This window comes from Arvicanthis niloticus, chromosome 1 (assembly GCF_011762505.2).
Source record: "Arvicanthis niloticus isolate mArvNil1 chromosome 1, mArvNil1.pat.X, whole genome shotgun sequence".
Taxonomy (NCBI): Eukaryota; Metazoa; Chordata; class Mammalia; order Rodentia; family Muridae; genus Arvicanthis; species Arvicanthis niloticus.
Genome location: NC_047658.1, coordinates 94,586,194 through 94,613,577, shown reverse-complemented (window position 1 = coordinate 94,613,577; position 27,384 = coordinate 94,586,194). Strand labels below are relative to the sequence as shown.

Genomic DNA, 27,384 nt, shown 5'->3' with positions numbered 1-27,384 from the left:
CTTGGAGCTCAGTATATATCTGAAGATGACCTTGAACCCTGATACCTCTTAGTGCTAGAATTAGAAGCATTCACTGTTACATATATTTGTAATGTAAAATTTAGAAAAATATATTTGTGTATGAGTATTTGCCTGCATGCATATGTGTGCATCATATGCATGCCTGCATGGCACCAGAAGAGAGGACATCAGATTCCCTGGAACTAGTATAAAGACTGTTGTGAGCCTCCATGTAGGTGCTGTGAACAGAACCTGGGTCCTCTCCAACAGTACTAAGTACTCTTAACCACTAAAACATGTTTCTAGCCATTAAAAATTTGTTTTGTGCATGTGCACAAAGTTCAGATACAGATACATCAGATCTGCACGAGCTGGAGATACAGGTGGTTGTGAACTCTTTGACATGGGGGTTAGGAACCACACCAAATGGGCCTTCTGGACGAGCTATCTCTCCATTCTCATATAGCTACTCTTACGTAGTGCTGGGGACGGAACTCAGCTTCATTGATGGAGTCACTCTGCTGACTGAGCCACACCCCTAACCTCACTCTTCCCTCCAGCCTGCTCTGTGTATCTTTGTAGTACTCCAAACCAGGACTGTACCAAAACACCTGGTGTGGAGTACACCGTTGCATTTCTAGTTACAAGCAAGAGTCAGAACAATCTGTATTTGTGCAGAGGTTCAAGTCACTTACTTAGACCCCACCCACACAGTTTTACTGTCTGGGTAAAACTAGGCATGGTGGTGCTATAGGTTTAAGACCAGCCTGGTCCACCTGGAGAGTTCCAGGACAGCTAGAGCTATCTACATAGTGGGAGAGCTTGTCACATAGACAGAAAAAGGTTGTTCAAAGTCATCCAATGGCTAGAGGGATGGTGGCTCAATGGTTAAGAGTACTGGCTGTTCTTCTAGAGGTCCCAGGTTCCTAATACCCACATGACAGTTTAAAAACAATCTGTAACTCTAGTCTAAGGGGATCTGATGCCCTCTCTTGTGGTCTCCAAGAGCACTACATGCACATGGTGCACAAGTATACATGCAGAAAAAAACACCCACACTCATAAAATAAAAATCATATTAACAGGTAGTACATTGCTCTCGATTCAGGATTACAGACAAGACATGGTAGTGCATGCTTTTAATTCCAGCACTGGAAAGACAGAAACAGGGGCTCTCTGTGAGACTGAGGACATCCTGGTCTATATAGTATATTCCATAAACTATACCATATAGTACACTATATAAAGTATATAGTGAGATCCTGTCTTAAAAACACCACTCCAGGGCTGGAGAGATGGCTCAGCAGTTGCACTGCCTGCTCTTCCAGAGGTCCTGTGTTCAATTCCCAGCAAACACATGGTGGCTCACAACCATCCATGTTGCAGTATATTTCACCACACTGTGAACCTGGAGATTGTGTTATTTGCTGTTTTTAGTAATGCTGTGGTTCAGCCTTAGCACACACTTTTAGTCCAAGAGCTTTCTACTTGAATATTGTAAACAGGATTAAATAAAGTCAACTATAGATCAGAAGTTGAGCAAGCAACCAGTTGACAGGAAAGTGAACACAGGACTATTAGGAAAAAAACCCATAAAGTTAGAGTTGGGAGGATGGATACAGAGACACACAGTAGAAGAGAGGGGGACAGAGTTTGAAGAAGGTTGTTTGAGATGGCATGACAGAGGGACATTCCTGTTAGGATGTAGGCTGAGGAGGTCAGGTGGGTACTTTTTTGCCTCTCTGAGCTAGTAGGCTTTCACCCTAGCACATGGCTTCTGAGTAGTCTTCATTGGTAAAACTGAACAATTGAGATTTTGTTTAAAAACAACATACCTATAATGAGGTCAGATGGCCTTATGTCATGCAGGCATATAAGCAAATAGAGCGTTCATATACATAAATAAATCTTAAAAACACCAAACCAGGGGCTGGTGAGATGGCTCAGTGGTTAAGAGCACTGACTGCTCTTCCAGAGGTCATGAGTTCAAATCCCAGCAACCATATGGTGGCTCACAACCATCCATAATGAGATCTGATGCCCTCATATGGGTGTCTGAAGACAGCTACAGTGTACTTACACAAAATAAATAAATAAATTCTTAAAACAAACAAACAAAAAACCCCCACCAAACCAAAACAAAAAACCCACCACCGCAAAGACTGAAGATTCTTTAGCTGTCAGCTGACTATGACAATACCTGGGAACTTAAGGCAGGAGGGTCTCAAGTCTGAAATCAGCTGGGGCTATGAAGAGATTGTCTCAAAAGAATTAAAACTTGTATTAAAATTTAAATTTAAAATTTTTTTATTTTATTTTTTTAAAAAATTTGTGACAAGATTTTACTATGTAGCCTTGGCTGGCCTGGCATTCACTATGTAAATCATATGGCCTTGAATTCACAAAGACCCCCCTGCCTCTGCCTCTTAAGTGCTCAGATTAAAGGTGTGTGCCATCAAATTTGGCCAAAGATTACCTATGTCACCTGATGTGGGTACTGGGAATGAAACTCTGAAAAAGTAGCAAGTACCCTTAACTGTTATCTCTCTACCCCCATTCACACACACACACACACACACACACACGTACATACATACATTTACATACATATATGAATGAATGTCTCATGTAGTTTTGGCTGGCTTCCAACTCAAGAGATCTATGTGCTTCTGCCTCCTAAGATTAAAGGCAGTATGTCACAACACCTAGTACTGTGTGTATACAGGTGTTTTGCCTGCATGCTTGTCCTCTGTGTGCCACATTCCTGCCTGGTGCCCCTAGAGGCCAGAAAAAGTTACAGATGAGTATAAGCTGCCACTAAGTGTTGGGAATAGAACCTGGACCTTCTGGAAAAACAGCCTCCTTTTGTTTTTGATATGGTTTTTGTGTACCCCTGGTTATCCTGGAAATTTCTGTGTAGACCATGATGGAACTGAACCCAAGAGATCTCCCTGCCTCTGCCTTGGTAGTGTGGGGGATTAAATATATATGTCAAACCTGTGCTCTTAATTGTGGAGTCATCTCACCAGCCCCCAAATATTCCTAATAACCTTTTTGTTTGTTTTTTTCTAGACAGTTTCTTTGTAAAGTTCTGGCTGAACTAGACCTTTTTGTATAGACTAAGCTGGCTGCAAACACACAGATCTGTTTGGCTGTCTCCCAAGTGCTGGGATTAACCCACGCACCGCCACTGTTACGCTGGTAACACACAATACATTGCCCTGGCATCTTAATGTTCCTTATTGCTACTGTGCTGGGCTTGTTTTAGCAAAGTCCACTTCCTAATATCAGCCTCTCTATGGGAATTAATTTGGGCCTAGTTTTCCTTAAATACTGACAATTCTTTCTGGAGTTGCCCTGAGCATGGATCAAAGCTTGCAAAGAGAAATCAGTGGGGTTGGTGGCTAGGAGGCTAGGAGGCTAGGAGGCTAGGAGGCTAGGAGGCTAGGAGGCTAGGAGGCTAGGAGGCTAGATAAAAAAAGGCAGCTCTTAAATTCTTTGCATTCTCAGCACCCACATGGCAGCTCACAGCCATCTTAACCCTAGGTTCAGAAAATCCAACATCCTGGTTTGGCCTCCTGGAGCACTAGGCATACAAAAGTGCTTTTTCTTCACACAGTATGTTTGTTGCTCTTTTCTTATTACTAGAATGCCAAGTGCCAGGGAGGCTAGAATTTGCTTATTCTGTCCCCTGCTACTTACTAGTTTAGGACTCGGTACAATGAATGGAGTCAATAGTGCTTTACAGGGGGTGGGGAGGGGTGGGGTGGGGTGGGAGTGTGGGGGGTAGGCAGCTCATTTGAATTGGGTGCTGGTGAGAGGTAGAAACAAAGGGAGAGGTGGAAACCAGGCATATGAGAGCACTCCATTGGGATATCAGAAGTGTATGTGGGAAGACATGTCAGAAAGGTTGGACATACTCTAGTAGGTATTTTATTAAACTAAATATGGTGGCCAAAACCTATAATCCCAGTATTTACAGGGTAAAGGCAGGATGAAAAAGGCCAGCCTGTGGAGGGTACTTAGTGAGACCATGATTGAAACATGAAAAAACAAGCTAAGTATAAAATGGAGGTTACAAACTGGTTCACAGATCAATCCCACTTTTCAAAATATTTCAAGCAGTCAAATAATTGGAGAATCGAGGTCTGAGAACAGTGGTTTTCTGAATCAGTGTATATGTAGTTTTGTATTTTCCTGATATCACTACATGCCCTCAGGTTTCTATTTTCTTTACCTTTGCAGTGTACCTTCCCTAACTTGTTTCACAGGTACTGAGGAGCCCTCCAACCCAAGGTTGTGCATATGCTGGGGAAGCATTCTATCGTGAACTATATCCCCGTCTTACCACTTTTCCTTGACCCAGGGCCTTGCTATGTAACTGTGCAGCCATGGTGGTTGTGAACCAGTATTTCCTGCCTTTGTCTCGTAAGTGTTGGTTTTAATTTTTTTTCTTAAATGTTTTGAGTCAGGGTCTCTGAAGGAAAGAGAACTGCTACCTCTGCTTTCCAAGTTCTAGGATTAAAAGCATGTGCCTCCACTTACATCTTAATTTTTGTTTGAGACAGGTTTCTCTGTGTAGACCTGGCTGTCCTGGAACTCAAGAGATCTGCCTGCTTCTGCCTCCCAAGTACTGAGAGTAAGGGCAGTGTTCTACCATGACTGGCTAGTTTGTTTGTTTGTTTGTTTGAATCATACATTTAAAAAGAGATTTTTATGTGTTCTAATATTTTCCTGCAGGGATTGATGTACACCATGTGCAGGCTTGGTGCTTGAGTATCAGAAGAGGGCGAGAGCCTCTGGAACTGAAGTTACACATTACTGTTAGCCCACATGTAGATGCTGGAAATCAAACCAAAGTCCTTTGTAGGACTAACAAGTCCTCTAACTACAGAGCCACCTCTCTTCAGTTCAAATCTTCACTACATTTTGTTTAAGTATTAAAAAAATAGTACATGAGTGTTTTACTTGCATGCATATGTCTGTACCACATATACAGTTGATGCTCTCAGAAGCCAGAAGAGGTCAATGGATCTCCTGGAACTAGAGTTGCAGATGGTTGTGAGCATTATGGGTGCTGGCAGCTGAATCTAGCTCCACTGAAAAAACAGCAAATGTTTTGTTTTTGAGTCAGTCTCACTACAGCCAGTCTTTGGCTGGCCCAGAGTTATCCATGTAGACTAGGCATGTAGCACCTGCCCTTCCTTGTAGCAAAGTGTTCTTAGCCATCTCTCCAGTCCCACACCAAGGGTGTTTGTTTGTTTGTTTTTGAGGTAGAGTCTTACATTGTAGCTCTGGCTGCTCTGGAATTCACTTTGTAAACCAGGCTGGCCTCAACTCAGAAACCACCTGCCTCTGCTCCCAGAGTGCTGAGATTAAAAGGGTGTATCACCATGCCCACCAATACATGTCTTTTAAATAGTTTTCTAAGTTGGGATTATGAGGTACTTTTCCTCTGAACTTTGTGTTCATGTGTTTGTTTTGTACTGACAATGTTGTTTAGGAAAAAAACCAATGTATCTATAATAATTATGAATCTTTTCTAACATATATGCACAGATAAACAGAAAGAGAACACACATTAAATAGTGGCTACCCCTGGGGATGGTTCAATGTCTTTCTGCATTGTTTGAATCTAATGTATTTGAAAAACACCAACACCCATCATTAACCAACTCATCCATCTCCAAGTAGCAGAGCTCCCCAGGTAGGAGGGAGGGGAAACCCTTGATCAGGACATGGTCAGTAATGTCCTCATTCTTGGACCCAGTCCAACCCACGACAGACAACTCACACAGACTGAAAGAGGAGCCAGGGGTGGGGGGTGTCTCATTGTAACACTCATTTTTATATAAATATTCGCAAGTCATGTTACAGAATAAGCCCCACTGGGGAAAAAGTCAACGTTATGGTTTTGTTAAACTGAGCCCTGCCTTCTAGTTGGGGCCCCAGCCTGGAGGTGCCTGCTGCTTTGGGAAGGCTGGGGCTGCTGCTGGGAGGCTGCTAAAGAAGCTGCCTGTTGCCCACCCCTGAACCAACCCCCTTCTTTGGTGTGTGTTTCACGGTGACCTTCTCTGGCCACCTCTCCCTCCCTTAGTTTGGGACAGGTTTCTGTGGAACAGGGTCCAGGAATCCTGGGGGCACTTGGAAATGGGGTGGTGGTAGGGACTTAGTCATTAAGAGGTGGAATCTGAAGCTTAAAGGCTGAGCCTTTTTAGAGCTGTGGGCCACACAGAATTAATAGGAACAAGTCTAGAGAAACCTGGGCTGACAGCCAGGTATTATTGCCCTTCCCTTGAGCTAAGATTCTAGGTCCCTTTTCCTGTCAGTCTACCTCCTTCTGGATTCCACATACCCAGGGTCAAGCCCTGGGTTCTTGCCTGTCCTCTCCAGGCTCTTCCCCTGGGATACCCTACCCCTACAGAGAGGCTAGGAACACAGCACCAGTCTGAGGATTTAATTAACCAGGAAGGGGATTATAGGGAGGGGCACCCCTGTAAAAATGTACAAAAGGTCTGGGGGATTTGTGGAAGGGGTGATAAATATGTACATGAAACCCCTACTCCTTTAGTTCCTGCTTCCTCAGCCCTCGGAGGGCATGAGAATTTGGGTGGTAGGTGAAAGGGAAGGGGGGCACTTTGGCCTCTGGCTTATTGAGCCCTTGGGGAGGCAGGCCAAGGGCCTAGAGGCCCTTAGAGGGGGCATTGGTGCACCTTAGGTCATGAGCCATAACCTCTGAAATGACCCCCTCATGCACACGCACGCACTTCTCTCTAGAGGCTTGTGACCTCTGACCCCACAGTCCATGAGATACTTGGTGGGGGTTGGGGATTCTATTCCCAGGTCCATGATTTCAGAGATGACCATGAAACTGTGACCTTTGCCTTCCAACCCTGGCTTAAAACTTCAGCCCTAGGGCTTTTGTCACAAGGTATGGGGAAAGGGGGTGGAGCTTTGCCCCTGCCCCTCACCTCTCCTCACCTGTCAGCCCGGGCTGGGCCAGGGGCCCTAGGTGGGGAACTGGGCCGGGGAGCGGGCACAAGAGGTGGTGGTGCTCCTAAAAGGGCTCCTGGTGGGGTCTTGCTGAGAAGGTGAGGGGTTCCTGGAGTTGCAGTAGGTGGTGGTGGAGGAGCCAAACGGCTGTATAACAGTGGATGAGCAGGGTCTAGACTATAGAGGCGGGCAGCAGCCATGGCCCCCGGTCCAGTCAACTCCTCACCTGCCTCATAGAAGCGTGGTGGCCTGGCCAGGCGTGGGGGCCCTGCCAACCAGGTCGGCTCTGGGAAGCCTGCACAGCGCTCTGGCAGACTAGGGCCAAGAAAGGGGGGTGGCCGGGGCCTCTCCAAAAGCAAGTGAAGACCTTGAGGCCCAGTGGTGGCAGCAGCAGCAGCGGCAGCGGCAGCAGCAGCAGCTGCAGCGGCAGCAGCGGCGGCGGCAGCAGCAGCAGCCTCTTCTTTCCGCTCTTCTTTTACCCGCACAGACTCTTTGGCTGGCCGGGCTCCTTCCTCGCCAGCCCTGGCCTTAGGAGTAGCAGGAGAAACTCGTAGCTGGGGCCGTGAGAAAGGGAGATCCCTGGTGGAGAGGAAGAGCACAAGGGGACAGAATGAAGGAATTCCCTTGGCTGACAGCACTGGAGTGGGTTAGGGGGCAGTTGTGTAGAAGACATACCTGTCCTTCTCTTCCTTGGTGACAGAGGGCTCTCTTCGCTCCATAGGTCGTTCCTTATCTGAACCCGGTGTCCGGGCAGTTTCAGGGGGTCGGACCCAAGCAGGAAAGGCAAGAGGACTTCGGTGCAGGCGGCCCCATGGGTCTGGTGGGGAGGCAAAGGCTGGTGGGGCTCCTGGGCTTTCTTTCTGGGCAAAGACGGCGCTGGAGTCTGGGTAGAAGTAAAGTAGAAAGTGACAGGGGCCGAGAGGGGGTGCCCTACAGAGGTCACAGGCCCAGCTTGAGCCCAGAGCCCCACTGTTGCAGCTCCCACCCCTCATTTCCCATTCTGCCCAGCACTCACTGAATGTGGGACTGCCCAGGCCTCCAAAGGCCCCGTTGGAAAGAGCAGCCAAGGAGGCGAAGCTTGTGGGACGCCCAAAGGGATCTGTGGGAGGACAAGGGGACTGGTCAGAGCACAGGGCAAGCCAACTTTGAGCAGGCCCAAAGAAATGGTGGGGAAGAGACAAGTCAGTAATAAGGCTGGAACACTTAGTGGCTTAGTTTATTTGTTCTTTGAAATAGGGTCTCATTATATAGTTCTTTCTGGCTGGAACTCACAGATATCTACCTGCCTCTAGTTCCCCCAGTGTTGGGGTTAAAGACATTTATAGCCAGCTCTTAGTGACTTAGCTTTAACAACCATGTACTGGGCATTTCTTGGGTCAAGCTAGACACTGCACAATCCTTGGAGTAAAAATGGCAATTCCCATTTTCAAATGATAAAACAGGCTCAGAGAGGTGAAATGACTTGCCCAAAGGCATCTAACTATATTATAAAGTGGTACCATCAACCTGGGGCCTCTCTAATTTTAAAAGTCAACTTCTTATCTGTACCCCCACTCTAGACACCTGAGACTTCTTAGCAGCTCTCAATTCTGCTAGCAAACTACTAGCCTGAAGACTTCTTCTGGCTTCACCCTATCTGAAATACCTTTCTCAGGCTGATTCTAACTTCATACTTATCACAAATCTGTTAGAATTAACTAGTCTACCCCTACATAGGGACCTCATAGTCTCTGTAGCCAGAAAGTTGACCTAGAGTTCAACTTTTTTTTTTTCCTCAGCCATAAATCTCCCCAGGAAATTTTTAAGTCCCCTCAGGCAATGACTTCACTCTGTCTTGGGCGGGCACAGCCTTCCTTCTCCACTCTCTCCTAGGTGGAACACTATCCTCTATCACTGGCTGTTTCAGAGATAGGAGTCCCACTAGCAGAGTGGAAACCATCCTGCCTTTCCATACTCATTCTACAGAAGAGGGAACTACACAGCTAGAGTAGGGAGAGTAGCTGACTAAGGTATCAAGTACACAGAATCCTATCTACCCAGCTTGAGTTGTCTCTTAGGTCTGGTTTCCATCTCTACCTCCATGTTAAGAACAGAGCATAGGAAGTCCAAAATTCTCTTGGCTCTTACCAATGTGGGTACTGGGGCTCAGGAAGGGTCCATGGGCCCCAGGAGCTGTTGTGAAAGGATTGGCTGCAGCATGGACGGCTCCTGGGGCAGAGAAGAGGGAGACTCTGATGAGGATGAGTGAGAGCAAGGTGGACATTGGGCCATAGGCTCTAAGAGGGCTGGATAGACTCACCAGTCGCAGTGAAGAGGGAGGCCGGGTGGGAGAGCTCCTGCCCAGGGGGCAGGGCCCCGTAGGGCCCCGGAAGGCAGGGTAGGAGGTCATTCCGAAAGTCAAGCTTGTGGGAGTCACCCTGCATGGGACATAGAGGGAGGGCCAGTGAGGAGCTAGGTCTGGTCTAGATTTTTTTACCCCTTTTTATCCTGTTATTCTTAGGTCATCCCTGGCTCTTAATGCTTTTACCACTAGCTTCCCTCCGAGGGCTGGCTGGCACCAAAGGAGGCTTCAGTGTCTTCTACTACATCCTTTAGCGTCCTCTCTAACCATTCCAGTAACGGCAGAGAGCCCAGGTGCTACAGAACTGCTCACCAGTGATGAGACAGGACAAGGTGAGCTTTGTTGAAGGTTACTACCCAGAGTTCAGACAACCCCTGACTCTTGGACCCACTCTCCCGAGCCCTCCAGCCCCAGTACCTTCATCTTTTCCTGGTGTCTCAGGATCATGTAAGCCACACGAACGTGCATGGCACACCATTTTCCTGGTTTCTGTCGCCCCAGAATGACCAAAGGGAAAGGGAAGGAAAAATGTTCACTCATCACCCATCCCAGGCCTGGCCCTGGGCCCAGCCTTGCCACACAGCATCTTCAATCATCATCCCTACAACTGAGGGATGACCAGCTTAATCTTAAAGCCTAAGGAAACTGAGGCTCAGAGAGATCAACTGTTTTGCCCAAGGTCCCATGGCCAGGTATATCTAAGCCCAGGCTGTGACTTAAAAGCCCTGTACTTTCTATTGTTTTACACCTGGTTGCCTTCACATCTTAAACTTAATTTTTCCCAGGCAGGATCCCACCAACCATGAAACCAGCCCCCAGCCTCATGCAGCCTGAGGTCCTCACCAAACTCACCCTCAAAGGTGGCCGGAAATGATCAGGGATCTGGGGATGGTAAAGGAGAGATTGGAGGCAATTCAGACCTGTTTACTGACCCGAGTGTCAGATCTCTACAGCACTGTTCCCACAGCTTTCCTGACAGTACGACTCCCTCAAACCATTCTTGGCAGTGTCAAAATTCCTTTCCCATTTTTTTCCTCACTATAGGTATGGCTCCTTCTGTATTAGGTTTCTGAGTAAGATCCTAGGGTTGTGCCCTGTTGGGATAGCTAGGTAGGAAACCCTTAGGGGAGGAGCCTTTTAAGGGAGTCAGAAAACTTTAAGTCTACCCTTCAGGAAACATGTCTTGTACTTTTCTCACAGTATTCTCAGAGCCTGGGGCCTGAGACATGTGAGGTGTAGGGGGAAAGACTTTGGTCACTTTATAAAGGTTAAGTTTATCTTTCCATGGACAGGGCTTCCTGGTATGATGTTACTTGGGAAAAATTCTGTGACTTACATTTAAAAACACCTACAAAAAATCAGTCTTGTGGAGCTGTAACTGAGTGAGTAGTCGATGCATGTGTGAGGTCTTAGATGTGATATCTAGTATCACACCAAACAAAGAAAACTAAGATACAAAACTACTGCCCCATTAATTACTTCATTCTTGGGACAATGTCATCAACCTTCTATTCCCACTCGTGGGAAGACCTGTTAGACACCTGAGGGTGGATTGGAGGGAAGAGCCAAGAACTCACCCTTCTCCAGTCAACTCTGCTCTCTCTCAACATTCTTTCCAAGTCCCCCAGGACCTGCCCTGTCCCCCCTCACCTGTGTCCCCTTCTGGGGGAGCCCGCTCAGCACTGGCCCCAGTCGTGGTGGCAGCTCAGGGTTCGTGTTCTGGGAAAGGGGAGTGAAGGGGGGTGTAGGGATCAGACAGGAGAGCCAGTGCCAAGTTCAAAGGGGGTTAGAACTAAGCTGGAATATGGGTCAGGAGAGGGATCATGGCTTTGCAAAAACTTGGGTCCAGAAGGGAGGGCAGGGGGCTAGAAACATTTTGGAGACTGGGAAAAAGGTGTAGGGTTCTAGAATCTTTATAAGGGACAGGAGGTGGAAGTTGTCTGAATTAGGAGCTCACCTTGGGCTGGAAGGCCCCCTGCAGGGAGCCAAAGGAGACAGCTGGTGGGAGACCCGGAGGGAGCCCGGGCACAGCGGGAGGGAAGGCCATGTACGGCTGTGGAGAGAAGGGCACTAGTCCAAGCAGGGAGTGGAGATGAAGCCCAGGTCTGGTCTACCCATTAGTTCTTTGGCCTCCACCCTAACACCCCCAAGGAGCTTTCCCAAGCTCAGGGTTCTTGCTTTTAGAGCTGAAGACTGGACCCCACTGATACATACATTCCCACACTTCACACACCCTCACACACACTCACATTATGTCGGAAAAGGCCTTCCATCTTTCCTGGGTATTTCTCAAACTAGGGAAGAGAAGGGAAGAGTAAGCTGCCAGCCAGGGAGCCAGGGTCTTCCTTCCCCTGTAGGAGACACCTTCCCTTAGGCCTCTGAGCCTCATCAGCAGCCCAAGGAGGAGCTCACCATGTGGCCGTGGGGAGGCAGCAGGCCCGGGGGGTAGGGAGTGAAGTGCTGGTGGGTGTGCTGGTGGGTGTGCTGGTGCTGGTGGTTGTGCTGGTGGAACTGGAAGGCCAGGGGCCGGGCCGAGCCCCCTGCTCCCACCACCTCAGGGCCACCCTGGGCATTCAGGTAGCGTGAGTTCAGGTCCTGGCCGATCAGGTCCTGCTCTGTGGGAGGGGAGGGGAAGAAGGCTTTAATATCTGGCGCCACCAAGTCAGCCTCTTTGGGCCAAGGTGACTGGCCTTCCCTTTAGCCTTGAGCCACTCCCTCCACAGGCCCTTGGTTCCTGCCAAAGCCAACTGAGCCCATCCTTGGGGCCATGGCCCCCCACCACTCCACCCTGCCAGGACCCCAAACTCACCAGAAAGGGCGTTAGCGGCTGAGGCCCCAGGGTGCCCTGGCACCTGCAGCAGAGGTGGGGGTGGGGGTAGGGTGGGGCCAGGGGAGACCAAGGAGGGGTGGTGGGGTGGTGGTGGTGGACGCAACCCATGGGGAGGAAAGCTGTGGGTGGACAGAGGCAGGGGCAGTGAGGGCGTCGGGGGCCGGTGGGTGAGCTGCGCGGACGAGGAGGAGGCAGATGAGGAGGAGGAGGACGAAGAGGATGATGAGGGGGGAGGCTGAGCCACGGGAGGGGCCGGGGCCTTGGGGGGCGGCCGTGAAGAGCTGGGGAGAGAAGTGGGGAGATGAGTGAGGGGGTGGGAGGTGCTAGCTCTAACAGGAGGTGGGTCAGAAGCCTGGGTGGTGATGTGGCCTTGGTTCTCCAACATGGGAGATGGTAGAACTTGGCCCCCCAGGGACTCCCTGCAGAGAACCCAGTCTCAGGATGGGATATCCCCCACACCCAGCAACCCCTTCTCCTTTTTAGATCTAGTTTTCACAAAGATGCCTCTGTCATCTCTTGCCATATGACTTTCTTTTTTCTGACTCAACCACAGTATATAACAGAGCATTCATTTTGATGCTTAATTACAATGAGCCACCAGAGTCATCACCCTAAGACTGTAGAAGCAGTACCACATTATTCTATTCTGCCACTCAGGTAGCCTGAACTCCATTCCCATCTTGCCACCAACACCCTGGGTGACCTTGAGCAAGTCACTGCCCCTCTCTGAGCCTTAGTTTTCTCAATAACAACAATGATGATGAAGACAAACAACAATGAAGAGCCCATAACAGTAGTGTCATTAACTGTTAACCCTTTAATGAGTACTTACTGTAAACCAACTGCTGGCACTGGCTCTACGTAAGTCTTCAACATGTCACACCACCTTCCCCAGGGTTACTGTAGCCATGCAACCATCTGTACTATACCAATTCTTTTCTAGAACATAACTCGTTTTGTCTATTCTAAGCAGTAACGTGTAAAATCAAAAAGCTAAAGTATTAACTATATTTTCCTAAAGCAGCTAACTTTGCCTATTTTAGAGTTTACCAAGGCAAGACCTGAAATCATCCCGTTTTGCTAATGATTATGTACACGCTTTGGGAAACACTGCTTTCATTCAGAATCAATCCTCAAAATAGTTTTGAGAAAGAGGTACTATTATTATTTTATCTCATAAGAGAAAATTGAGGTTCAAAGAGGTCAAGCGACTTGTCAAAAAAAAAAATCACACACCTAGTAAGTGGCTGGTATGAAGCCAGGTCTGACTGACACTAAAGTCAGCACTGTCAATCGTCGAGATAGCACTTCCCAAAGTATGTTTCCAAGAACATTATCTGTGGCAGATGCACATTACACAAAGTTCTCACCAGCATATACAGCTACAAAAAGGCACAAACTGGACTGCTCTATACATGAATGTATAAAAAGCTGAGGGAAGTCCTGTTGTAATCTCTTTAAATTGATTTTACCCAGTGTCATTCAAATGTTCCAATCTCAGAATCCTCTCCCAAGTCAAGACTCTTTCCATGTCCCAGTTATAGAATATAGCCAGCCCTTCCAGATCAGATCAGACTTCTGCACACTCACCTGCCAGTGCTGAGGTCCAGGCTGCTGCCATAGGGAGAAGTTCGGAGGCCGAACGGTGAGACCCGAAGCTGCAGCTGGTGCTGGGGTGGGGGTGGCAGACTGGGGGTAGCTGGTAAGGGTGTAGGGGATGAGACAGGAGGCCGAGGGGCTGGTGGAGGTGGTGGATCCTTTGGGGGAAAAGGCACTAGCAGCGGGTCTGGCCCCGGGGGCTGCTCTTGGCTCCGCTCCAGGCCCGACACTTTAGGGACCACAGACAGTTTTGCTTCACAGTTCCCATTGAAGGTGCCATGAGGACCCGAGGCTGTGAGTGCAGGATGGTAGACATGCTTAGCAGTGGTTCATGCTCACCCATTTCTCCTTCATGCTTCCATCCCAGCCCTTAGGACCAACCTTTGCTGGTTGAGACAGTAAAGGAAGGGTCGAGGTCATCATCGGAAACCTGGGAGAGAAAGGCAGGGAAAGCTTAGGTTTTAAAGCCTTGTCTATTTCATCAGCCTTACTATGATCTATTGGATTTATCTATTTATCTATTGTTGGCTTTAGGGAACTTAAGAAGGAAGTGGAGCCACTGAGGCCAAAATTCCACTATGCCAGAGGTGGCAGAGAGACAGCGGATCAAAGCAATGTCAACTAACTGCTGGAGAGCTATAGAAATGGCTACGTGGTTAGGACTGCTTATTTCTCTTCAGAAGACCCGAGTTAGATTCCTAGTACCCATGTCAGGTAGTTCACAACAGCCTGTAACTCCAGTTTTAGGGGAAATTGATTTCTCTGGTCTCTGAAGGCATCTGTACTCACTCATATAGACATATATACATAATTAAAAAGTAATAAAATAATCTTTTTGCTTGTTTTGAGATAGGGTCTCAATATATAGCCTTGGCTGGTCTCGAACTCAGAGAGACTTGTCTGCCTTTGCCTCCTGAGTGTTAGGATGAAAGGTGTATAACTGTTATGCCTGATCCTAATATAGTAATCTTTAAAAAAACTAGACTAACTGCTGATACAAAACACTATCTGGCCTATAGAAATGTATGGTTTGAAAATATTAACAAACAACCAAAATGAAACAGACAAACCAAAACCAAAATGAAACAACAAACCAAAACATTAAAACTGGTGATATTCTCGGAGCTGGAAAGTCCATGTTAAAACAGACGAAGGCTTTTTGACAACAGTCCCCTATTCTCATGTGACAATAATTAGTTAGAATTAGATAGTGACCCTAGCCCTGTAGGTAGACCACAACCCTTTAGCTCACCACAATTACTTTCTAAAAACTTTGAGAAGAAAAAAAAAAAAAAAAAAAATACAAACATCAGGGAGTGTGAATGCGGCTGCTCATGGGAGTGAAGGGTGGAACATTACCTTCAGGGCGCCATTGTTTCCCACAGTCACTACTGAGGAACTGAAAGAGCTTTCCAGGGTGAGCAGCTGCACTGACCAACCATGGTTTGATGTCCTCACTGTAAGATTCTAATTATACAAAAAATGCTGGTGGCCACTGGAAGGACCATTCAGTTCCAGACTCACTTTGAACTCCTGCAGAAAGCTAGTAGAGGCTTAAAAGGTTCTGAGAAGGTTGCCAAACTAACTGACCTTTTGATTCGCTGATTACCTAGCCATGTTCATCATTAAAAACAATGGGTGGAGGGGTGGCATCATGTTTGGAGAGACAGATCAGCAGTTAAGAGCCCTGGCTGCTCTTCCAGAAGATCCAGGTTCAACTCCTACCACCCACGTAGAGGCTCACAACTGTCTGTAACTCCAGTTCCCAGGGATCTGATACCCTCTTCTGGCCTTCTCAGGCACTGCACACAGGTGATATGCAGACATACATGCAGACAAAACACCCACACAGAAAATTAAAAACAAAACACAAACAAATCAAACAAACCCTCAAATCAAATCAAACCAACCAACAAACCAAACCAAAAACAGAGCCAGCAAGTTAACAGAGTCGGCAGGAAACAGCACTTATGAACCCTGATGGCTTGAGTTCCACCCCATGTTGGAAGGAGAGAACTGAGCCCTCAAAATCACATGGACACCGTGGCCTCACCCTTCATCCCAACACCTTTTTCTTCCCTCCCTTCCTCCTCAAAACTTAATTCTGGTTCAATATACTCCATGTTCTCACTTAGGAAGGATGTCTGTTGCTTGTGGGAGTTCTTTAAACTGCAGGTTGCTTGCTTAAACATCTGCAACAATGCCCACCCAACAAGTCCTATCCCCACTCACCCTCTCATCCAGATCACTTTCTGCGTCACACTGAGAAGGAAAGAGAAAGATAATCAGGAGATAGAAGAGAGGAGGGACCCAACAGGGAAGGGAAGGGCCATTACAGGTAGATAACACTTACTATATATCCAGCTTCCAAAGAGTGACGGGAGAAGGCCTGAGAAAGACCAGAGTCCAGAAGTAAGGGAGGCTGACTGACCAGGCAACTGTACAAAGCCACAACTCCCAGCAAGACATTTAAGGGCACTTACAAACTACTCTCCATCACCTTTTCCAGTTTCTTTGTATACTTCCCACTTCCACTGCCGACGATCTTACTATTTTCTTATTACACTAGGTTCTCAAATCTCAAATTTTATTCAAAACAACTTTTCTTCATTTCTTTCCTCAGCGAACTTCTGACTGCTCTGGGGCCCAAGACATTCTAGGGGGCTTTCCCTAACCGCAACCCTCTGCCCATCCCCCAGACAGAATGAGTGGCTTCCTCATGTGGGTTTCTGTAGCACTTTGCCTAGATCTCTCCCAGCCTTGTACAGCTGCTCAAGCTAGTCTAGGTGTTTGCCTGTTGGCTGTTTCTTTCCCTGTAGGCTGCCACCAGCTAGAAGAAAGGGCAGGAACATCTATCTTATTTATAATTCAACTCAGTGTCTTTGATGTGTCTCTTGAGTCATCAGCATGTTTGTAGTATACATAGCACAAGCAAAAGCAAGTGAGTTTGACTGTAGTTAAGTCCTTCAGACCCGGACTGAAGATGGGGCTGCTGTCCAATTTTTTCTACCTTCCTCTTTGCTCCTAGAAACTGGGATTACTGTCTAGGATTGGTAGCTGTGATGCTCATGGAAAGTCAATCTACATAAATGATATTCTCAAGAATTTTGAGGGACTGGGATCTGGGACAAGCTCACCTCTTTCCTCCTTCGCTTATTGGGCCATTTACGGGGCCTATCCCCAGGGGGTCGGCCAGGCTCACGGTCTGAGCTGTCCCCTGGCTCCCCAGTGGCCCCACTGGAGCCCCCCCTCTTCCGTTTCCCAGAATGCTTCAGCCGATGTTCCAGTCGTTCTGGGGGCTGAAGAGATGCATCCTTCTGTAGAAGAGGTGGTGGAATTGTGGTTGGAGAAAAAAAGCTCCCCAACTCTCTAAGGGTGACCAAGTTACTCAAATGTTTCTCAAGCAGGGTAACCTAGGTAGTCCCCAGAGACTAGCTCTACCTCCTCCCACCCCAGGGTGGGGCAGAAGCCTGGCAAGAGGAGCCGGTTGCTCTGGTTTGGGGTGTCACCACTGGCCCCTCAATCCCACCCTCTCTAAGGGATATATCCTTCTCTCTGCCCTTCTGACCCACCTCCCAAAGACCCCCAAATCCCATTAGGGCACACCTGCAAGGCCTCAAGGCTGGCAAAGCTAGCGATGGCAAAACCATCGATCAAGTCTTCCTCCTCTTCCTCCTCCTCAGGCTCCTCCTCGGCTTCTCCGTCGTCTGCTCCCCCCTCTTCCTCCTCCTCCTCTTCCTCTCCGCGGCTGCCCGAACCGGCAGGCCGCTTCCGAGCTCGCGGTCTCGGGGGTCGAGGCCTGGGTCGGGGCCGCCGCCGTCTTAGGCCCCCAGGCCGCTCTCCAGATGAAGCTGAGGACCAGGGACGGGCGGGCGGCGGTGGTGACGAGGAGGATGAAGAGCCTCGCGGGGCGGCCAACAAGGCCCGGGGCGCGTCACCGCCTGGACCTCGGCGGCGCCGCTGCTCCCGATCACGGTCTCGCCGCGAGCAGCGTCTTCGTCGCCGCTCCCCTTCAGCTGCCCAGCCCGGGCCAGGGGCCGCGGCCGTCTCCATGGTGACGGCCCTCAGCGCCGCATCCGGAGGCGGCGGGGCCCGAAGCGGCCTGTCCACAGGCCCCGGGTCCCGAGCGCGGCGCTGGCGCTTGCACAGGGACGAGAGAGCTCCGGCTTCCTCTTTAAAACAGGATCCGCTGGCCCTTGGCTTGCCCCAAGGCCAAGGCCCAGAGAGCCGGCGCCGCCCCCGGGGCGACAAGCCTGAAGGCCCCCCCCTGTAGGGCTGGCGGGGCCGCGACGACTAAAACTGGGCGGCCGTCCCTTTAAGGCGAGGCCTCAAATTGTCCAGCCCCCGGCCCCTTTAAGACGACTCCACAGTGTCCGGCTGGTCTAGTGCGGTGGCGGCCCCGTGCCAGGGGTCGAGGCAAGTCTCCCAGAGGAAGAGGAAGGACCACCCCTTTAAAAGGGGCGGAAAGCACGACCTCCCCTTTAAAAGTGTCTTAAGTCCTCCGGCTGAAAGAGGCCACCCCTTTAAAGAGTCCAGAGGCCTTCAAACAGCGAGTCGTTCCTTTTAAAAGAGCGTAGTTAAGTTTCTAGCCCTTCACAAGCTGTCACTTTTCCTTTAAGACGAATTTAATGAACTTCTTGTGTGGGACAGGAGGTAGGAAAACTCCACTTGTCCCAATTCTTCCTACAGGAGTTGTCAGCTTCGGCTGCTTTCCCCTTTAAGGATGGCGTTGGAGTCGGCCGAGTTCGGTACCCACCCCTTTAAGGAGATTTAAAGAGGTCTACGCCTCCCGTAGCCTTGAAAGGTGCAAGGGGGCGGAGCCTGTCTTCCAAAGTCCCGGATGTGAGGCAACGGTGACGGATAGAGCTTCTCTCTCTGTCCTCCGACATAAAAGACTCTTCCTCCTTTCCTCCGTTCCTAACTGGCTTGTATCTAGAAGGATCCGGAAAGGCCGCTGGGCAGCGAGGAACTCCACGGTATCCTCCTGTTGTCTTCTTTGGAGTCTTCGGCTTCTTCTCCACCAGAACTTCCCTGCCCCTCCTCCCTCTTCCTTCTCAGCCAACGCCTCCTTCCTCTCTCCGCCTCCTTCCCCCTCCCTCCGAGGCTCAGTCGTTTATAGGTTGGCAAGTATACGTCAATGTAAAGGGCGGAGTCCAAGTCGCGGGAGTGCCGGATGTAACCGCCTTCAAATCTTGGATTGGGTTGTCAGGTTAGCCCCACCCTCCCCAGGTCTTGTGACTGGACTGGTCCGAAGTAGGTGTTTGGAACAGTTCCTTAGGCCACCCGCCTCTTCCTGCTCTCTGTTTATTGGCCATCAACTGACGGCGACGAGGCGAGGCACTGGAAGTAGGCGTTAGGCTGTCTTAGGTGCGCTTTTTTGCTTGTTGGTATTTCGCGCAAGCGCATGGCGCTAGTGCCTTCTGCCCATCTTTGGGCGGATCGGTCTACCGTGGCGTAGCAGCACACCGAGGCAAGCTCCACGAGAGTCAGCGGTGGGGCAGAGACCAAGCTCCTGTTTCTGCGGGGTTGGAGCAGTGGCCATCCCTTCCAATGCTCAGCAATAATAAATACTTTGCACTGGAGTGCGAAGTACTCTCTCGCATTAATTCATTTGGTAATGAGTTCCGAGGTAAATATTTTCTATTCGATCCATTTTACTAAAGGTATATTTGTATATAAACTGCCAGGATTCTAGCTCGAGTGAAGGTCCTGGCCACTGTGCCACCATCTGCAGCTCTTACGTTGTACCACTCTGATCTGATTTTGTTTGTTTAATGTATCATCATTGTGTGGACATGATGTATGTGGGGGTACGAGTGCCATTACATGCATGTTGAGACCAAAGGACAACTTTGTGGAGTCTTCAGCGTTTTCATGGGTGTTGGGGATCGAATTCTGGTTACTAAGCTCATGTGCCAAGCGCCTTTTATCCGCTGAGCCTTTTCAGCTGTTATTTTAATGTGGATGTTTCCTTGACAAACCTTGTTTTCTTGTCTAAATAATATGGTGATTCCCTAATAGGCCTTGTGCTGGTTAAATATCTATGATAGATTGTCCTACGTGGGTGATTACAGCATTTGGGAAGAAGACCATCTTGATCAAGGCCTTAATCTGTTCCAAAGCCTTTTGATTTCTGTGATGTAAATGAGTTGTGTATCCATGGCATACATATCATCCCATAAGAGTTCTCAAGAGTGTTACCTTTGAGCTGGGGATGTAGGTTTGATCCCGAGCACTGGAAGGGGATGAGTGGGGTGAGCACTCAGTGACCACTCCATTTCCTTTGCAACCCTTTTTTTCTGATACTGTCTCCCCTTTTCTACTCCTTTGGTGACCAACATAAAAACATCAGCTAGCATATAACTAATTGATCTCAAGTTCTGCTGGAGACACAAAGGAGTCAGAAATATATACTGAAAACTTTATAGAAATATGGAGAAAAAAAAATACAGTTGATTCAGAGATTTCTCCCCTTCCTAAAGGACAGATGGACAAACAGTTGGCACTCCTAGAGGTGACAAGGGTGTTGTTCCCTGTCTATTTCCTCCTCCATAAGCAAGGCATCTAGCTCTTTAAGCCGTTCTTGCAGTAGGCATCCCACATCCTGGGTGGGTGCTAGGTTGGGAGTAAGGGTTCTGCTTGCTGCAGTTCGGACCCCTCGTGATGGTCGCCGGGATCGAGGAAGGCTACTGTCCCGAAATTCTACTGCCCTTCGGAGCTTCCTAGAGCTGGTAAAAATCAGAGTTCCATTGCGCTCCCGTGGTTCCTCAAAGATGGTCTCAAAGGTCCTGGGTCAGGCAGGAAGAAGAGATCTTTACAAGGATTCTCCCTGGTTCAAACAGCCCTCTACTGCCCTCAGACCTTTCAAGTTTCTTACCTTCTGGCTGTGGGTGATTGGTAATTCTTATTGGTATAAATTTCTTCCAAAGTGAACTCCTTTTTATTCAACCTGGAAACACAGAGCAAAGGGCACTGAGAAGGTATAGGCAAAGCCTGATGCTGATGAGAATTTTGGTTTCTGGGCCAGGTGATAGTTGAGGAAGTTCTAAGCACAAGCCATGTCCATGCCAAATTTAATGTTCCAGGTTCCCATGGTCCCTGAGAGGAATAGTATCACTTTCTTGGTCAAGGTAGCTCCCTGCTCTCTGAGCCTCTTACCTGATTGGTCGAGGCAGCCCCATTGGTGTAAGGTTCGGTTGGAGACGGACAGGTGTCCTCCGTATTCTGAATCTAGAAACCTTCCCCATGGTCTGCAAGAATGGGGCAGAGGATGAAAGAGAGGCTTGGGCTCAGGCCTCGGCTGGCTCCTGTCTCTACTTATTCATTACCTTGGTCTCGGTATCAGAAAACACCTTGTCTTGTGAGGCTCTTAACTCCTTCCCCTTCACAGAACCCAATCTGCAGAGATGGTCAACAGTCAGGAGAAGGGAATACATAGCAATATACCCGTCTTCTGTCAGTGAATATTGAGCAAAGGAGGCCAAGCTCAGGCTGAGGCCAGACTTCCAGAGGGGGTATTGAAAACACTACCTGGGTTCTGCTGGCTCACAGAAGAAGGAAGTAGAGGCATTGGTTGAGCAAGATGTAGTGAGAGAAGGCGAGACTCCGACTCCTCCAAGAGGGAAGACCTCTTTCCGGAGACAGGGCCGAGGTGGTGGTGGGGTCCTGGCCATCTCCCCACAACCCACAGTATGTCTCCGGGGCCTGGACTGGCTTGGCTGGGATGGAGCAGGAGGCCAGCTACCTGTGTCAGGGGGCCCTAGATCAGGGCAGGAGTAGCTTCGTCCCAGAGATAACTTAGGGACAGGTGCTGGGGAATTGAACTGAGTCCGCCAGTGGCGGATAGGAGGCCGGGGGCTGACAGATGTAATTTTCTCAATAGCTTTGGACTGCTCAGCCTCCGAGATGGCAATCTTCAACTCCAATTTCATGGGAGGTGAAGGGGGTGGAGGCTGTGGTGCCTTGTTAGGTGTGAGGAAGATATCAGCAAAGCTCTCAAGCTTTGATCGGACGGAACGGAAGAGAGGGGCCAAGCCCCAGGGACTGAGACGGGGGCGTAAAAGGCTGGACGATGTTGGGGTCAGTGGGGTCTCCAGAGCAGGATCTGCTGTTGAAGAAAGGGGAGGGTCAAAGGTGGGTGTTCCTCACCCTCAAGTGATTAAAGCATCACCTTGTAAACCTCAGTCTCTTCCCCAAACACTAATCTGTCTCTAGAGGAGTGAACCTGCTCCGAAAGTGTTGTAATAGGATTGCCTAAAGCCCTAAGCCCTGGATTTGATCCCAGTATTGCAAAGCAAAACCAGAACTCCTCAGTTCCCTGAGGCCCAAATCCCATTGTTATCATGCTCTGCCCTGGGAGCTAAGCCCCACCCACAGTTCTGTGCTGGATGTTTCAAGCTCACAGTGGCAGTTCCAAACTCTTGAGTCTCATTCCTCTAATCAAGTCCTTACCTGGTACTGGGCTCTCTGGAGGATCTGCAGGTAGAGTGGACAGTTGGCATGGGGGTTCTAGGTCACTGGGTGTAGGCATTGGCTGACCAACTTTTGTCATAGGCTCAGCTCTGGAGTGAAGGGACAAAGTAAGAGTTGAGGGTGCTTCCAAGTCCAGGTCCCTTCTATGCCAGTGCTTCTCCTGGGCATTAAGGCTTCTGAAGGTGCTATAAGGAAGGATTAGACAAGTAAATCCTGCCGCCCCCAGCTCTGGACACCTGGATGCTAGCTTTGATAACCCCTCTCCCCCTCACCTTTGTGCTGGGACAATGAGGTTGGGCTGATCTTCAGCAAAACCCTGGATATAAATGGGAGGGGGTTAGAAAAAGCAGGAAGCCATTTTTGGCTTCTACACAGCTCCCCATGTCCTAACTTATTCCCCAGATATCTGCTTGGTTGTACACAAGAGATTTTTTTCTTATTTCATTTATTCAAGTAGTGTCTACCACATAAAATTTTGTTGTCATTGGGGTAGTGGTACATGCCTTCATCCCAATACTTGAAAAGTAGATGCAGGCTATAAATTGGGATAGCCTAGTCTACATAGCAAGTTTGAGGCCACCCAAGTCTACATATTGAGACCTTGTGTCAAAACAGACAGACAAACACCTGTTGTTTTGGCCTTCACAGAAATCCACCTCCAGCCCCATGCTTGCCCTAGCTGGACCCAGACATTTCCATTGTGCTTTCTTATACCTCAGCTGGTTGTCTGGCACTGGCAATGTCTTCCAGTACCACCACCAGGGCGGGCTGGGGGACCTGGTCTGTCTTTTGAGAAGGGCTCTCCTCTGGGCCAGGAGCTGTCCTTGATATCATTCTCAAGGTGGGTGAGGACTGGCGGATACGACTCAAGGGTTCTCTGCACAAATGCAGTGGGTCAGGAGGCCTAGAGAAAGAACAAGAAAGTGGGGTCAGTGGGCTCAGCTGTCTTCTCAGTTTATCCCCTTCCCTTTGACACGTACCTGGCTTGCAAGGACCACTTGAGCTCTTGGGGTGGTAAAGCAGGTGACTCTGTGCAGACAGAATCCTGGTGATGGTTGTGGTTCCGTGGGCTGGAAATGTCCTCTTTGTATGTCAGGGGGGCCTACAAGCGGAAGAGCTGTTGGAAGCAAAGCTGGGTTCACGCCTATAACCCAGCATTTGTGAGGCTAACACGAGAGGATTGCTCTGAGTTCCAGGTCAGCCTGGGATAAAAGGTGAGACCCTGTCTCAGTAAGACAAAACAACAACAAAAACCAGAGTAATAGAATGACTGGACAGGTTCTTCTGTGTCTCACTATGTCCATAGTCACAAAGGTGGTAGACATTTTAGCTAGAATACCTCTAATCCCTAAAGGAGATGATTTGGTCGAAGTTAGGGGTGAGATATTAATCAGGAGCTGCAGGTGTGGAATGTAATCTACTCTTCTCACCCAGGCTCTGAGAAATGGTAAAAGACAGTGCCATTTTTCTCATCTCTGCCTATGGCCAAAGACACCACCAGCATGCTTTCCAAGAGGACAGAGAAGTGACAATTTTGGATTTTTGGTTTCTTTAAAAAAAAAAATCACAAAAATATTATGTTTTTGTTTTAATCCCAGGTGTGGGATATGGGGCTGTTTTAGATTGTCCACAGCAACTGACTATGATTTACCTCCAGCAAGGATGTAATTTTACCAGGTGCAAATAGTTTCTGCAATTGTATGACATTTGGAATTCTGGGGACTTTTCAGAGGACATATAAATGCTAAGGCCTCCGAGGAATGGGTGGGTTGTTAATTGGATGTTTCTTATTATTCACAAGAAGAAATTAGATATCCTGATGGCAAAGATCAAACTTGCCCCTAATCAGCAGAAAGTAGTCTAACCTTGCTCCCTTCTCTACCCTGCCTTTACTCGGGGATAGCTTTCTTTCCTCTCTATTCCTTTTCTCTCTTATCTAGTGTTAGGAGGTTGGGAGGATGGAAGAACCCACCCAGTAGCAAAAAATAACTATAGCAGGGTAGTCAGAGGAGTTTTTCATACTTAGTAGGATGTGGTTGGAGGGGGCAGTGACTGGACAGACACACGAATTACCCAGTACCATGAAGTCTTGCATTATGGAAGCTGGTTTAATGGAGCTGGTCTGACTTTAGTACTAAGCCAGGGTGGGGATGGAGGATAGGGAAGAGGGAGTGGCCTTTCACTTAAAGGGCTCACCCTGTTTGTAGCCATGACATCTTCCAGCACCACGGCCAGGACCCTCCGAGAGGCCTTTTCCAGGGATGAAGGGGTCCCCAAAGGCTGCAGCCTCGGTCTTTTCGGGCTCCTGGTTTCCCATAATGCTCGAGCTAGAGGCTGACGGCACAGGCTTGGCTGTGGAGAAGGGCTGGAGGGTGAAAGAAGTAGAAGACAGTTGCCTGAACCTGTCGTTGGCTCTGTTGTGGTCGGGTACAGCCTTCAGCATCCCGGTCTCCCGAGCTCAAGTCAGGCGGGCGGGGTACGCTCTCACCTGGAGTTCCCAGGCAAGTCCATGGGGGAAGCGACGGTTCCGGGGAGTCCCTGGGGGATCCCAGGCTGAGGCCTGGGGTAAATTGGGGAGCGGGGGAGTGGGGAATGAGGGCCAGCTCCTCCCCCGGGACTCCTCCCTTCATAGTCTGCCTGCGGCTCCCGGTAGGGCACAGGCCCTTTCTCCAAAGAGTGTCCCCGGCCGGCCTCTCGGAGCCGGGTCCTCCCGCTGCAGCCGCCTTGATCACTTGGGCCCTGCCTGGCACCTGCCGCGAGACTGGATTGCGGAGGTTACAGCTCTCCCATAGCTTGAGCCTCCTGGGACCTTTGTCCCTGTAGATGCCTCCCTGAGGTTCTCTGAGATCCGTTGGGATCCCGGTCCTGAGAGGCTTCCGTTTCCGCTAGATTCCTCTATGGTCCTCGCCCCAACAAGCAAGAGCTCCCAAAGAATTGCTCCACATACTAACAACCCTCCCTCCTACCAGATCGCCTAAATTGGATCTCTGCAGAAAGAATCCTACTGCGCGGTTCTTCCAATCAGAAGCCGCGCGACTCGCCTCCTCCCACTGAGAGCTTCAGCTTAACGAAGTTCCCCTTGGGGGAGGCCTAAACTCATCACCGAACTCAGTCCGGATCCTGGGGTATAAACTGTCAAACCCGCCGACCATTCACTCCAATATCAGAAGGTCCAGCCCACCGGTAACATCCCACCCCAAGCCCCCGCCCTGCTTGGATCCCCGCCCCGCGTTCTCGGGTGCCCCGGAGTAGTTGGCTCAAACGTTTTCTTCTCCGCCCGCCTCCCTGCCCTCTCCAGCCCGGTCCCCCCCCCCCCCACTCCCACTCCTCCCCTACGCCGCTCACCGCAGCTTTCCAAGGATCCGGGTTTTCAACAGCTCCCACCTCCGGCTTCTTTAAAGCCTGCCTTACGCTGCGCTGTCCAACCGTCGGAGGCCTTCTTCTGTGTGTCTTAGGCACCGCCCAATCGCCGGTCCCGGTCTTCCGGGGTTAGGAGAAACTACGTGAAATCTACCCGCCATAATACCTAGGGGCAAAAGAAGCTCAATTAGGCCTGCACCGCCATTATAATTGAGGGCAGTCCGGTTTTAGCACTAGTCGACAGAAAAGCGTCATTTTTCAAAGGCCCGTCAGTGGCTAACTACTATGCCAGGTTTCTTGATATATTTGGACAAGTGTAGAGAAGATAAAGTTTCTCCACCTAACGTATTTTTTTCTTGTTCCTACGCCAGTGAATATCGATTAAATGCTAAGGCCTTGGGAATTTCCCGTTTTCTTAGGTTCAAGTTCCTCAGGATTGAAGCTCTGTGAGTCGGGATGGCGGGCAGAAAACCTGAAGATCCCAGGTTAAAGACTAGGCCTGATTGTGGCCTCTAGCTTCCTGTTCAGTTTCTGGAGACTGGGATTAGCCTAAGTGGGGAGAAGGCTGGGTGCGGTGAGCTTCGTTTACTAGCATTTCTCCTTCCTCCTCCTCCTTTTTCCCTCCTTCTCCCCGCCCCCCCCCCCGCCCCCTTCCTGGATTAGTGTCTGCAGGCCACTCAGAAGGCTCGGTGGAGCAGGCTCAGTGTCCTTCCTGTTGTGGGCTGGCAGAAGTAACTCTTGGAAGAGGAGCCCCGTTCTCTGCAGGGTGTCATGTAGTCTTTAGGAATAAGTGATGAGGAGAAGAGTCCCAGTGCTGAAGAGCCGACACCAATGGACCCTTTGTTACGAGCTGGACTGTTGGGGAAGAAGTGGCCATTTACTGGCATATTGCACTGTGCGTGTGCCTTCACCACCTAACCAAAGCTGCTAATTTCCCTAGAATTATGTTCTCTCTCTCCCTCTGTGTGTGCTGGTGTTGGTATTTGTATGTGGAGGCCAGAAACCATTGTTGGGTGTCTTCCTCAATTTTTAAAGAAAAAAAAACTTTTTAAAAAAGTATGTTTTTCACATTTTTGTGAGTTTGAGGCCAACCTGCTCTACAGACTTAGTTCCAGGACAACCAAGGGTGTTAAACTGAGAAACCCTGTCTCGAAAAACAAAACAAGCAAAACAACAAACATGTATGTTTATTGCCAAGTAGTGGCACACACCTTTAATCCTAGTACTCAGGAAGCAGAGACAGGTTGGATCTCTGAGTTCAAAGCCACTCTAGTCTACAGAGTTAGTTCTAGGACAGCATAGGTTACACAAAGAAACCCTGTCTGGAAAAACAAACAAAAAAGTATGTTTATTTGTATATTGTATTAGGTTCTCTAAAGGACTAGAATGGTTAAAATACATACACAAATGGGATTCATTACAGGGACTTTCAGTCTGATCCAAGCAGTCAGACAGTGGCCATCTCCTGACTAAAAGGCCAAGGATCAGGTTTTGTCCAGTTCAGAAGACAGGATGTCTCTGCAGTCCCAGGGAAGTCCTAGAGAGCTGCTGGTCTTCAATCTGTGTTGGGATCCTGAAGAAGTAGGTTCTACCACCAGGGAAGGGATATGGCTCAGAAACAGGACAGATGGGTTCCTTCTCTCATGTCCTTGTACGTGGGCTGCCACCAGAAGGAGTGGCCCAAATTGAGGAAGGGTCTTATAACTCAAATAATGTAACCAAGACAAAACATCCTGTTTGTCCCAAAGTGGCCTTGAATTCAAGATTCTCCTGTCTCAGCCTCCAGAAT

At 49.2% G+C, this 27,384-nt stretch overlaps 2 protein-coding genes across 8 annotated transcripts; both read right to left on the bottom strand.

Moving 5' to 3' along the window:
• Positions 1-5,827: 5,827 nt before the first annotated feature.
• Fbrs (fibrosin) lies at positions 5,828-18,872 on the bottom strand. Its single transcript, XM_034495691.2, has 18 exons — positions 17,370-18,872; positions 16,901-17,080; positions 16,117-16,152; positions 15,996-16,025; positions 14,145-14,193; positions 13,755-14,055; positions 12,144-12,445; positions 11,747-11,949; positions 11,584-11,628; positions 11,292-11,387; positions 10,985-11,053; positions 10,187-10,216; positions 9,752-9,823; positions 9,293-9,410; positions 9,121-9,201; positions 8,009-8,092; positions 7,669-7,876; positions 5,828-7,572 (listed from the first exon to the last, which is right to left on the bottom strand). The coding sequence occupies exons 1-18, from the start codon at positions 17,814-17,816 to the stop codon at positions 6,978-6,980; spliced, it is 2,946 nt and encodes a 981-aa protein (XP_034351582.1). The 5' UTR covers positions 17,817-18,872; the 3' UTR covers positions 5,828-6,977.
• Positions 18,873-20,170: 1,298 nt separating this feature from the next.
• Prr14 (proline rich 14) lies at positions 20,171-26,195 on the bottom strand. Of its 7 annotated transcripts, XM_076943058.1 has the most exons (13): positions 25,936-26,194; positions 25,581-25,761; positions 24,724-24,795; positions 24,432-24,600; positions 23,216-23,337; positions 22,950-23,139; positions 22,508-22,551; positions 22,215-22,420; positions 21,294-21,870; positions 21,092-21,161; positions 20,922-21,013; positions 20,641-20,712; positions 20,171-20,551 (listed from the first exon to the last, which is right to left on the bottom strand). In XM_076943058.1, the coding sequence occupies exons 3-13, from the start codon at positions 24,744-24,746 to the stop codon at positions 20,272-20,274; spliced, it is 1,845 nt and encodes a 614-aa protein (XP_076799173.1). In that variant the 5' UTR covers positions 24,747-24,795; positions 25,581-25,761; positions 25,936-26,194; the 3' UTR covers positions 20,171-20,271. The 7 variants fall into 7 exon arrangements, with proteins under 7 accessions (XP_076799173.1, XP_034351593.1, XP_034351613.1 ...); XM_034495702.3 differs by having other exon boundaries at positions 25,581-26,194; XM_034495722.2 differs by lacking the exon at positions 24,724-24,795 and having other exon boundaries at positions 23,216-23,352; positions 25,581-26,195.
• Between the last annotated feature and the right edge of the window lie 1,189 nt (positions 26,196-27,384).